General features: G+C 39.2%; 1 protein-coding gene across 3 annotated transcripts in view; it reads right to left on the reverse strand.

The window, feature by feature from the left end:
* ZFYVE28 (zinc finger FYVE-type containing 28) overlaps positions 1-13112 on the reverse strand; it is an 82225-nt gene that overhangs the window by 57636 nt on the left and 11477 nt on the right. For all 3 annotated transcript variants that reach the window (XM_035898671.1, XM_009643189.2, XM_035898669.1), the window contains exons 2-3: positions 3158-3295; positions 189-391 (exon numbers count right to left, since the gene is read on the reverse strand). In XM_035898671.1, the coding sequence (XP_035754564.1) occupies positions 189-391; positions 3158-3265 (311 nt within the window). In that variant the 5' untranslated portion in view covers positions 3266-3295. The remainder of the gene's footprint in view (positions 1-188; positions 392-3157; positions 3296-13112) is intronic.

The following is a 13112-nucleotide window of genomic DNA, read 5'->3' on the forward strand; positions in this document are numbered from 1 at the left end:
ACTGGAAGGGAAAGTCTAACAATACAACAAATTGCTGAAGAATTCAAATACCATGATAAAAAAATTACACACTTTTTCCATAAAAAAGAGAACAGAACAAATTAGCCAACTTCCAAAACCCAACAAGCCACACAAAAGCTGCAGTAGCCAAGTGAGTGCTCACCATGTATTTACTTCAGATCTTTTACCTTAATTCAAATTCAGCAAAGAGGACATCAAAATGCTTGAGTGAATCTTTCATTTTTTCTGTGTAGAGGTTCAAATCCCTTAAGGCCTGGTCACGGATGATATTTCTAACCTCCTCTAGGCTTCGGGTCAGATCCTTGGCCAACGGCCTCATAGCCATACTCTCAATTTCACGATTCATAATAATTGAACCAGCAGCCAAACACTATGAAAGACGTTAAGAGAGCAAATATTAATTTTTACAAAGTTACTTCTCTGTTTTGAAAAAGCACAAGATGTGATATTTAATACTTTGAACAAGGGCAATTTGTTGCAACTCTTGAACACGTGAAAGATTTAAGACTGATATGCAGAGTCGTAAGCCTTCACATAAAAAGTTAGGGAGCAGCTCAGTCAGGGAGACGAGAACAGGGGGAGGTTCAAGTGCAAGAACCACAGAGCTGAAAAATTAATGTAAAAAAGCTCTTCTCCCACTAGTCAGGCAATAGGTATTGGTAGGATATATAGTGTATGTATGAAGGACTGCTTGCATAAAAGGGATGTGAATCCAGCCAAAGTACAATCGATGGACTGTTTTGGTTCAGGCTGGGCTGCTTGATTTTGTAAAATAAATCTATTCCTTACAAAAAGAACAAAAATTCTACAACTGTGAGGCCTTCTGCAGCAAAACTGGTCACACTGGCTATAAGACCAGGGATCCAGCTAGACCAGTATCCTGTCTCCCCCAGAAGCTGTGAATTTATTTTATAGGAAAGAACATAAAAACCAGATTCTTCCGTTTCCGCTTCTGGAAAGCAGCTATTTAAGACTCCCCAAGAGTTATTATATACATGGGCTCCCTCTGACCAGAGATTAGAAGTAATTTTTTACAGTAACACATAATAAAAGTTTTTTGAAATCTTGCTATTAAAACCAAGCCATTTAATAATCTCTACTTCTCTACTGCTGGCTTTATTCCTTTACGTACACATTTGGAAGACAGCAAGCACTGATAGAAATCATACTTGCTTTATTAACGGAAATATTTATTAACTGAAAGGATACAAGGTTGTTCTAGTCTCAAAGTTCTCTCTCTTTGCCCCTCCACCCCGAGCTCCGCAGCCTGATGCACTGATTCGTGTTTTAAGGGCACTCTGAGAAGATCACGTTCTCACCTCTTACCAGCAGCATTTGTGGGAAAGTACGGATAAGGCAAGTCTTACCTGTTGATAGGTACTCTTAGTCTGGTAACTGAGAGCCATTGCAGTGACAAGGACACCTAGGTGTATTTTCCTAACAGTCCATACAGCCTTCCTTACTACATGAATCTACAGGAGGACCGTGTCTATAGCAGTATCAGCATTACTTCATCACTGCATATGTTACCTTCTCTGAAACCAACAGGTCTCTCCAGCCTGCCAGTTTGATTTGGAGACAGTGAAAGTTTGATTTGGAAAGAGTAAAACACAACACAAACAGTGAATAAAGGAGACATTTTTTCCTCCTAGAAGATACTAGCTGTCTTGGTTATTCCCTCAAGCATTTTCCACAACGCAAGGAGAAGTTACTACACCGGCTGGCATTTTTCCCACTTGTTTGTTGCTGTAATCACGGTTTGTTAGTCCCTTAGAGTAAGAAAGGATAATGGGATTCACAGGGATTCATTATGGGTGCTAGCAGAAAGACTTACCCCATCTTCTCCTAACTACCAAGGAATCACAGAATCATTTAGGTTGGAAAAGCGCCATTAAGCCAATGTGTCAGACTCTCAGCATTTTAAAACAGAGTATGGCATCACCTGGATGATGGCAGTGAAGGTGTCTCATGATAATGAGAGAAAAAATGCTGCTGTTTTTTGCTGAGGACAGGGTTATAAAGCATTGCCATATCAAATTCATTTTGTAAGTTTTAACCACGACTTCCCTGGCTCAGAGGAGCCTACAATTAACAATCGTCAAAGAAAGTTTCAGAAACAGAACATATGGAGGCATATTGGACTGAACAAGAAAGGAACTGTAGATTGAGACCATTCACTTTAAAGAGAAAGGAGGAACTGGTAGAGAAAAGAATGGGTAATAACAGGAGCTGAGTAACAGAGGCAAGGCTGAAAACACCACCACAACGTGCTGTTGTGTGGTGGGGTGTCTATCCTACGCCCCCCTCAACTCTCAGCAACTCCATGGTGCCTAATTAAAGTTACCCTCAGGCCAGAAGACCTGAAGACACCGAAGATCATCACTATCATTAAAGATACCACAACTATTTATTTATTTTTAGACAGGCATCAGTACTAATGAATAAGTATGTTACATATCACGCTTTTTCTTCTGACACTTCAGACTTCCCGTGGTTAAAACAATTCAAGCTTAATTCGGTACAAAAATGCCTTGTTCCTACAGGTTGCTATAGAAGTAGGTCTTTGAGAGAAACCAGGCAGAGAAAAGCAGACATAAGTGTTTTGCACAGAAACCACTATATTTTTTAGCAGACATGAAACAAGTGAGTTATGTGCAACAAATGTCATCTCAAAGTTATGTATGTTTCATATGAGTTATAGCATAACGTAGCCATTAAAATAAAGTGAGCATGCACTTATATTTGTTGGAGATAAACTTTTACCCTGATAAAATTCACTTATTTTATTATCTTTATTTGTTTCTACGATTTTTCAAAGCATGAGATGAAAGATGGCCCATCAGGACAATAAGAATCAACATTATTAATCAGATGATAATTCGCAGAAGAACAGTTTTTAAGAGGTGGTCATAATGACAGTAGACAATGATGAAAATAAACTGGTATACTGTTAGCCCAACCGATACCAAAACCATAGGTAAAGAATCCCCTTCCACAGAGGATCCAGAGCAAGTTCTCAAAGATGTTTACTTTGCTCTGTAATTTTCAGAAAGTCTCAAGATGTACTTTAAACTTCTGGTTTATGACACAAAAAATTGTCTGTTAACCCCAAGTAACAGAAACATGAGAGACTTACTTCTGCTCCAAACCAAAGCTGTCCTGCAAGGTTGTCGTGGCGTATTTCCTCTGGAAACTTAACACAAAAGTCTCGGTTGGCCCGCTCATGTGGAATGCATTCATCCATGATTTGATTTATGATGTTCAAAACATTATCCTAAAGCAAAATATAGGATAGCATATATACATTTCCCACTGAAATCCAGTAATTTTTTTCTGACTTTTAATAGAATTTTTAGTGAGGCACCAACTAATTAAGAAAATAAAAAGTGCGGTATTGAACTCTTATGGTCATCACACAGAGAGAAAACAAAGAGTAGAATATCTGCATAGAAAGTAGAGTGGCAAACTGCACTTTTTCTGGTTTTCCTAGATCTGGTTTCTCAGATTCAGTGCACTTAACTTTGACTGCTTTAGTGGGACTTCTTTAAGTCATGGCTCCTGATCAGAGCTCGTTACCTCCAGCTATCTACCTGTAAAATATCAGTAAATAAACTAGAAGTACAAATAAAATAGACTTCTCTCACTTCCTCTCACCAGCCCCAATGATACGCACTTCATTCTTCCCCAAAAGAACACCCGACAGAGGACACTGCAGACATTAGAAATTTAGTTATTTTGGGACCACTGGTGTTGAATTGATTTAAACTCATCCTGGGGATGGAAAGCAGGTCATTTCCACACTTGAGTCCTCAGTGGGCAAGGGCTGGCACCCCTGCCTGCCATCTCAGCCCCCCAGCCATCCAGTAGGATCAGGGGACATGGAACAAGTTAGAGCGTCTTAATAACTGCTCTGATCTATGTCTGCACCAGGACAAAGATTGCAGACCTATAACCAGATTCTTGATATGCAGTAAATGATCTGTATTCATTTATTTGAAAAGATAATTTTTACATACCCCTGCTGGGAACTGCATGGAATTTGATTATCATAATAAAGGTAGATTCAGAGCATGAAAAAGGCTGAGCACTTTCATTAAAGTTGTTTTGTCTGTCTCATGCTTCTTCCACTATTTACAGAATTCATGTTTTATTTAAAATTTTTCAAACAAATAAAAACAAATCTGTCTATAGAACTGTTTAACAGACAGAATTGCTTGAAGTCTACATTTCACTTTTATTTTCCTCTGCATTTAAAAAAATAAGAGAAGACATGAATTTTGAAGAAACCTGCCCCATTAGTATGTTCCCCGCTGAGAAAGACAAAGCCTACTTTAGGTACAAAAAAGATTCACATTTTCTGTAATTTCAGTAGAGACTGCTGGAACAACATAATGTTAACACTAATGCCATAACCACAGCTGCCTTCATCCAAAATAATAAATAATCAACCACCTGCAACATTTATTACTCATTGGTATAAAGTACTCGATGTTTTGACAATTAAAACATTTTTATATAAATGTATTTTTTGCAAGTCTATCATAAGGTAACACGTTTCATTTCAACAAAATTGCTGAAAGAAACGAACACCCCAAACATTTACAACACACTGGCACACATAATATTCAACCATCTTTTCTAGAAACAAATCTGAAAAACAAATGCTCTGTAGCTCCTCCGTGGCATCACAACATAGACCGTGACCAGCAGGTATGAGAAGGGACAAGAAAACGCAGGCAGAATCACCGACACGTAAAATATTTATTTTTAGAGATGCACTCCTCACTCTGCTGGGTTTTAGCATACTGCCAGGATTAGTGGGACACTTGGATCGCCAGGAATCCAAAGATGACCCGGTGGGACATCACTGTAGACTCTGAGGGAACCAACCTCTCAATATTCCCTAGTGTAACTACTGTATTTAAGTTCAAATCCTGGAAGAAGACAGAAGAGCAGAGATGTCCACACCCTGTTTCAGCACCACCATCCTGAAGCGTTGGCTGAAGACTGAGGCAGCCTGCCGTCGTCTCTCCAAGGTAAAATGGAGACAGTTAAGGAATCACATGCCAATTAGTGTGACACTTTAGGGGGAGAAAAAGCAGATTAATAGCAAGGTTCCTATCTGCCTTCCTTCCATTTCTTAATTTCTGGTATTGAGTATACTACTCTCATCATTATTTAGCTAGATCTAGCTGGGAAACCAAAATATTCTGAGAGTAGGTCCCATGAAGAAATCAACTCCTAACCCACTTAGTTCCTACCCAAAGTTACAGAGCAAAGATGGAAACTAAGGATTAAAGCATTTAAATTGTAAAAGGGCACGAGTCACTCATGATATATTTTAAAACCGTTATTACTGATCTATTCTGAGACAGGTGCTTTGCCTGCAGTTCCCACTTTATCACCAGAGTAATACAGGTTGGCACATTAGGATGAAAAAGCCAGATTCCTGTTTTCAGGGAATTAATAAAAGTTTGCAAAGATCTTTTAACATTGGAGAGATACAATGCTAAAACGTAATCCTACCAGTTAAATTTTACAAAAGCTGCAGGAAATACAAAGAAATATTATGGCAGTGAACTCTGAGATGAAATACAGTTGAATCTGATTATATCAGATTTTAATTAATCCAATTCCATTTTATTATAGGATGTGATACTCCAATTTATTTTACTTGCCACCAAACCTCAATGTGGGGAAAATGCAATATTCCATCTCATGCTTTTTTTTTTTTTCTAAAAAGCTACACAGAATAGGATGAGACCCTTATTGAAAAGCTTTCCTCCCTAAAAAAAATTTTTTCTTTTTACTTTAAGGCTTTATTTTTCAAATGCAATCTTATTTTACAGCAGCTACAAGACAGATTGAATTCCCCTTTTATAATCACCTACATACTCAAAATTCCTGATATACCAGAGAATGTTTTATGCAAATGGAGCAAAGCAACAGACTCATACCTTGCCAAGCAACTGTTCTGTATTTTTGTTGTTTTTCTAACCATTATACCTATAAAAAAGTACTGAAATTCTGTCTAAGTCATCTCAGAAGATAATTATTATAAGCATCATGAAATTTTGTACCTTAATGCACCTAAATCAAATACTGCAACTGAAGGCAACAGAATATAATAAAGATAACTAAACTTTTTACAAAGCAAGTATAATACTAATTTTTCCGTATATAATTTGTTTACCACCTAGATGACACTTAATATTCTTCCTCATTTCTGCAATATTCCTATAATCTCTAGATGCTTCTGCTCCAAAGCACCCAAGATCTACCAACCCATCTCCACGTATGCCACACTTCCTGAGGCAGTTTTTAAAAAGAAAAAAAAAAAAAAAAAAAAGGTATTTGTAATTTGTGCAGCCCTAGTTAAGCCAGACCATAGGTAACTAGAATTTTAATATACACTTCCCAACAGAGATAAATCACAATAGCTCAATCTCTGGCCTACTAGCAGTTTTTTGTAAGGAGTTACCTGGCTTCAACATAGGCAGCTACTCATTCTGTCAAAAAGCTAAGTGAAAAAGTCAATTAAAAAGATGAGCATCTTTTCCTGCATGCTCTATTGGTGATCCTGGAAGATTAAGGAAAGAATAGTTGGTGGAACTTGGCATTTAGTGTATAAACGCTGAAAGAATTCTACAAGGTGAATTGTTTTTGCTGTTTCAAGATGTGCAATTTCCCAAAGTCTCTGATTTTCTACAGGGTTTACTTTATCCTACTACAGAAAAAAACCCCGAAATTCTCCATCGCTTTCCTTCCCTCTTCCATTCCTTCTTCCATTCTGCCATTTCCGGAGCAGAGCAACCTACATAGGAAATCTGGAATACTTGCTCCCATAATGATCTGAAGTCTCAGCTGCTTTGAAACTGGAAGGATGCCAGCTGATTTAGACAGACTATCCAATGCATTGTAAGCAAATCAGTCTTTTCTTTAAAAGCGCTTCAAGAAACATTCAATTTAGTTAATTACAGTATTCTGCTTTGTAAGCTACGAACGAATGGTTTCGGATACATGGTTGCATTGAGGTTTTGCTCTAATTTAAGCAAGAGAAATCAATTAGTTGGAATTGTAGTAAATCTTTCACTTGATCCATCTTCCTACATAAAAGCCTCTGGATTTTAATGTATCCTTTGGTGGCTTTGTGTGTTATCTTTTGGTTCATTTGCATACCAGGATGAGCACAGTTTTGTTTCAGCCGCTCTGTTTAGGCTTTCCAGCAGCACGACAGGCAGCTGCTGCAGAGATTCTGCTTTGGGATTTACTCCAAGTTCCTCATTTCCTGGAAAACAGAGCTCAGCATTTCGTGTAACGGAGAGCACTTATATTTTATTTTGATAGGAAAGATAATGAGTGGCAGTGAGACAATGTATGTAGTTAGCCACAGTAGAGGACAAAAAGTTGGTTTATTTTTGGTGCAGCAGTAATTGGCCATATACTCAATAATCAGAGCATAAAGCAACTGCCGCATTAGCTTTCTGAGTAGGTACAAAAAGAAAAGACAGTAACTTCATCTTACTTAAGCTCCAAAACATATGTTTTGATCAACAAAAGGCAGACTTATCTACCCTTTTGTACATGCCCTTGATAAAAATCTATGCTGCTCTTCCATGCTATTAAATTTAACATGACCTTCCTGAGGTCTTTTGGAAGATTTCTTCAGAGGAAGATAACTTCCCACGTTGTTCTCTTAAATATCCATTCTCTTTAATACCCATTTTTTGAATTATCAGTATGATCTACCCAAGGTAACACAGTCTTTGATAATATCACCATGACCTTAGAAGATGGTATTTTAGCCTCTTTTAAATATACCACTCGCATTTTTCATTTCTTTTTCTGGCTTGATGTTAAGTTGCAGACCATCTTCAACATCACATTCATGACAAACAGAAGGAACTGATGAACACAAATGAAGGCTAAACATAAAGGAAGGTTTTGTTGCAATTAAAGCAATTAGCTAGTCATCAGGTTTTTATGGGTTACTTTCATTAATAGAAGAAACCAATAAAAAGGTGACATACTCTGATGTAACTAACAGGATTTCCAAGGACAACAAAGTCCTGGCTTCAGAACCCAGCAGGCTCTCTACAGACAACTGTTTCGTCCATCAGACACCCAAAGTCTCTCTCCAGACAGCAACTTTCCCTCCAGCCCACCTTGCACAGATCCCAAAAGCCACGGACTTTCAGTCTCTCTTTCTGGCCTGATCAGCTATTTGACTATTTCCCACTACCAACTTCTAGATGCTCCACTTTTTAGAAGTGACTTAACATTTCTCTAAGTATGAACTTTGGGCAGTAGCTCCTAGTTTAATCTAGCCCACCTATAGAGCGGTACCAATATTCATCACGAATTAAAGGCAGCTTGGATCTCTAGCAAATCACCCCAGCCCAGCAATAATGATTGTGGCGGTTTGTGTTGGGACTGCAACGTCAAAGCCTCTCTTCCTGAACTGCCTTGCTAGTGTACCCTCATGAGGGCAGTAAACGCTCCAAATATCACAGGTTTATTGATCTTACCTCCTGCATATATTCAAAATTTATTACTCATACACTGAATAATTACATCTCCCCAAGTGGAGCGATAGTTACATTTGAAGTGGTGAACACTGGCATGCCATTTTTCAAACAGAAGAGGTTACAGAGATTTGAGCACAGCTTCCAATAAAAACTGTTCTCTACCAAAGATTAATATTTATTTATTGGCTAAAATGACATTTTTCACTAAGCCAGTGTGCACTCTTTTGACAAATCACATTTAAATTTAACTTACATCTGTTCTCAGTGTTTCTGCCTCTAACATGAAGACCTAATCATGCAATTCATTTCCCTCTTTTCTTACTACCCACCCAAATAGAGCTCTCGGTAAATATAGAGAAATCCCCATTTACAGAAGGGCTGTTTATAATCAACACCAACTTGAGAGGCTACATTAAGTACAGTATCCTTACAGGGCATCACCCTCTCCCTGCAGAAAAGAACATATTCAGATCTCAAAAAATTTAAGTGTTTCTAATGTTACCATAAGGGGAAAAAAAAACCCCAATCTGTTTTACTCCTCCACACCAAAAAGCCATTAAATAATATCAGACATGACTGTCTAACAAAATAAAGTATACCCAAACTTGTACTGAAAGACTGTTCTCAGTGAAGAGCTTTTCAAGCCAAGCCTCCTTTTATCAGTAAGAGATAACTTAAGAACTTTGTCCACAGTGAATCAAAATATTACTAGGTAAACATCATGGATAACCCATCAGGGTTGGACTAGATGACCTCTAGGGGTCCCTTCCAACCCAAAACATTCTATGATTCTATGATACAGACATGCTCTTACAGCAGTGTATACATACTTAAGACTTTTCTATAAAGACTCTAAAATGTTTGTCTTGTATTTAAAGACATTTGAAAATAATCCAGTAACCTGGTACCCTAACACCCCCTTTTATATAGTTTCATAGCAACAGAAGAGTAAGATAAATTCACTTTGAACACTGGTATCTGCTGCAATAAACATAAAACACGCTTTCTCCTCCACCAGTACACAGTGATCCCAAAACTGCCCTAAAATGTACTTCAAGAGTTCCCAAGCATGAAAGAGTTTCAGCCTGGCACAGAGCTGGCAGCACCTTCTCTGAATCACCCCAAAGCTGCTCTGCAGCTGAGGACATGAGCAGAATGGAGGAAACATAACCATGACTTAACTGCTGCTTTGCTTCGCCTTCCCCTGCTGCAGGGAGTGAAAGCATCCTGCATCCCCAACACGTTCCCCGCTGTGCTGGCGTGGGGCCAGCTTTCCTCCCCATGGCTCTCCGCTGAAAATTAATTCCCTGACCTGCAGTGCACAGCATTTTCAATCCACTCTGCTCACAGTCTTAGATAATATGCAGTTTCTCCGAATGACCTATTTGATCGACATGAGCAAGGGGAAACACATGAAAAAACTTGCTAACCATTCAAAACTACAATTGAAGACTCCAGTAGTACACACTACCAGGGTCCTTTTTTCAAAGAAAAAAAATTCTTACAACATTAATCACTCCTTAAGATCAAATATGAATCAAAACTCAGACAGAAAATTCTTGGTTAGTTGATCGAGTTGTACTGATGACCCAACTTACGGCCAAGCATTTTACCTTTTCTAGCCATCGCGCTAATAGTTCTATAGGAATACAAGTGGCCAGAAGTTCCCAACAACAATGAAGAAAAGCTGTTAAGCAGACAAGATTTAAAGAGACCATTATTTTATTTACCAATTAGAAATGTTTATTGCTGCACTTTCTTTTTTCTAGTTATATCATTCCATTGATCACTTAAAATTTTGGGGGAAAATGGTAAATTAGAATCTGCAGTTGTAGCCTGAGTCCCTGATACTTACACTACATAGCCTGTATTTAGCACAATTATACTCCAGTTCTTTTTCTTCATTCACAGTGCTTTGAAGTACAGTAAAAACATACGGAAGGGTTGACAAGCCTGCGTGTTTTCAACAGAAGTGTTACAAGCTTGCACTGCGTTGCAAACCCAAACAGCAAACAGGTACCTGACATCAACCGTGTGAAGGTGTCAGGCAGCACGGAGGAGACATCTGTTGGAGCAATGCAACTCACACAAGTAATCGTTACCAGGAGTAATGAAATGACAGATGTTGTAATCAATTATAAAACAACTGAAATGGAGATGAAACTCCACAGGGGAAAAAAAAAACACTAAACCAAAACCCCCAAACTTACAAGCTCTATTATCACAGAAAAACAGTACAGCAGAAATGTGCATTTGAAATTTAAGGTTAATCTTGACATCATCACTTAAATAAAAAAATGCTTTTCTTCTCAATTTCGCTTTCTTTTCTAAACTGGCACTGTCCCCACTTAAATTCAATTGGAAAAGCATACATAAAAGAGACATTTTTTTTGGACAAGGCTTGGTTCATTCTTCCATCAGCCAACTGTCCAATCTGTCTGGCACAAATTTCTGGCTTTCCTACATCTGCATCAAGTCTCTTAAATATAGACCTTAGGAGAATTTCTCTAGAGCCCACCAGCTCTGTTACATTTTAGAAAAAGTCTCCCAAACAGGTACAACTCAGAAAACCAGCATGATTTCCCCCTCGCCACAGATCAATAAGCAACGCCCAAGAATTCCAATACAACTGAGTGGGCTGGAGAGGAACTGCTTTTTGTTCCTACTTCTTCCCTCTACTGTTAAAAATATATTTCTCCACTACAGTTTCTAAACTCTGGGAACACAAAGGCTTCTTTCAGTCAACTTCTTCCCTCGACCTCAATAATTACCCTTCCTGTCTCCTTCATTGACCTCCACTAATATAACTAATATAATGTCTCAAGGGTTGCAAATTAAGCAGGCTAGAAAGACTGGGCTGTTACTTTAGCTAAAAGTACTCCTGGCTCAATCCACACTGTTTAACCTTTACATCAATTAACAAAGTATCATCAGGAATAGATTCTTGCCAACTTCTAACCAATCATTAGGTTTCAGAATCCAGCAGGGATTTTCTTACAGCTTTAGTCTAACCCGTCTTGTTTAATGAGATCTATTTCTGCGTAATTCTACAAGAAAATGTTCTTTGATGGACAGATGGAATCAAACAGGAAAATGTCGCACCTCTGAACTGCCTCATTGTTCACAGTGATTATGGTACATACTCCCAGTTTGCTCTTGTCAAGAATGTTAATGAATACAATTAGTACTTCTTAGATAACTCACTGCCAATCCACTATGACATTATTATGAGTTATTTAACAGCTCTTCACAGATACCTTCTTCACCGAGGGATGCTCATTAATGCTGACTTTCTCTTTAAAAATTGCTTTCTCTTCAGCATGGATACAATTCAGATAAAGCACAGAATAAAAGGGCACTTTTTTTTTTCCTAGAGATTCCTTATTCTCATACCACTTAAACTTATCAGTTAATAGGAGACACCTTTACACCTGAAATAGAAAGCCACTTTTCATCAAAGATGGGCATCAAACAGCATAAGGCCATTTTGCAGCGTAAGTGTTAGGCAGCAAGGCCAACTTGAGAAGTCAGCCCCTTATCTCACCTACTTTGCAGCCTCTGTTCCCATCTCCAGGCTGTCAGGGGCTGCCTCACCTGCACTCTCAGCTTACTTGTACAGGGGCCTATGTGAATGGTTTCAGTGCACTGATCCACAGCAGCCCAGGTCACTTCACTGTTAAAAGTTCACAGAATGACTCTGCAAACGTGTATCGGTGCAGCTGAAGATGTGGTTTCCTAGAGGTCTAAAGCTGACCACAGCTTATTTAAACTGGCTGCAGATAAGGATCTATACATCCACCCCTCTCTCTCCACTCCTGTCTGTGGACACCGCTCCAGCTGTACTTCGGCACTTCCATGCCATTGTGCATCCACATGGACAGTGAACTAGCATGACCATCTGGCTGAGATACAGCAACCCCACCAAAGCCTCCTCTACAACCAGGCTTCCAGGTGATCCCACCCGCTCTGCGGCTGTTCACTCACTGCTGGAACATGAACCAGGGTTCCCGGAGCACATGGACTGGTACTGGAAGGAAGGACGGACAGACAAGGCTGCCTGTTTTCACAGAATCACACAGAATCACAGAATCGTAAGGGTTGGAAGGGACCTCAGGAGATCATCTAGTCCAACCCCCCTGCTAAAGCAGGCTCACCTAGAGCATGCTACACAGGACTTCATCCAGGCGGGCTTTGAATATCTCCAGAGAAGGAGACTCCACAACCTCCCTGGGCAGCCTGTTCCAGTGCTCTGCCACCCTCAGAGTGAAGAAGTTCTTCCTCATATTCAACTGAAACCTCTTATGTTTCAGTTTGCATCCATTGCCCCTAGTCCTGTCGCTGGACACCACTGCAAACAGACTGCTTCCGTCCTCAAGATATTTGTATGTGTTGATGAGATCCCCTCTCAGTCTTCTCTTCTTCATGGCAGCACAGTCTCAAATCAGTTTAAGCCAACGGGAAGCTGTGCTTTGAGGGGGTGCCATGCTGAAGTGCGGGGATGGGAACAAGAATAGTGTCAATTTGAAATGGAAAATCTTTAATTGACACTGCCAACTGACCATG

The sequence above is a fragment of the Egretta garzetta genome, unplaced genomic scaffold (genome assembly GCF_000687185.1).
Source record: "Egretta garzetta isolate BGI_Z169 unplaced genomic scaffold, ASM68718v1 scaffold107, whole genome shotgun sequence".
In the NCBI taxonomy this organism is placed as follows: Eukaryota; Metazoa; Chordata; class Aves; order Pelecaniformes; family Ardeidae; genus Egretta; species Egretta garzetta.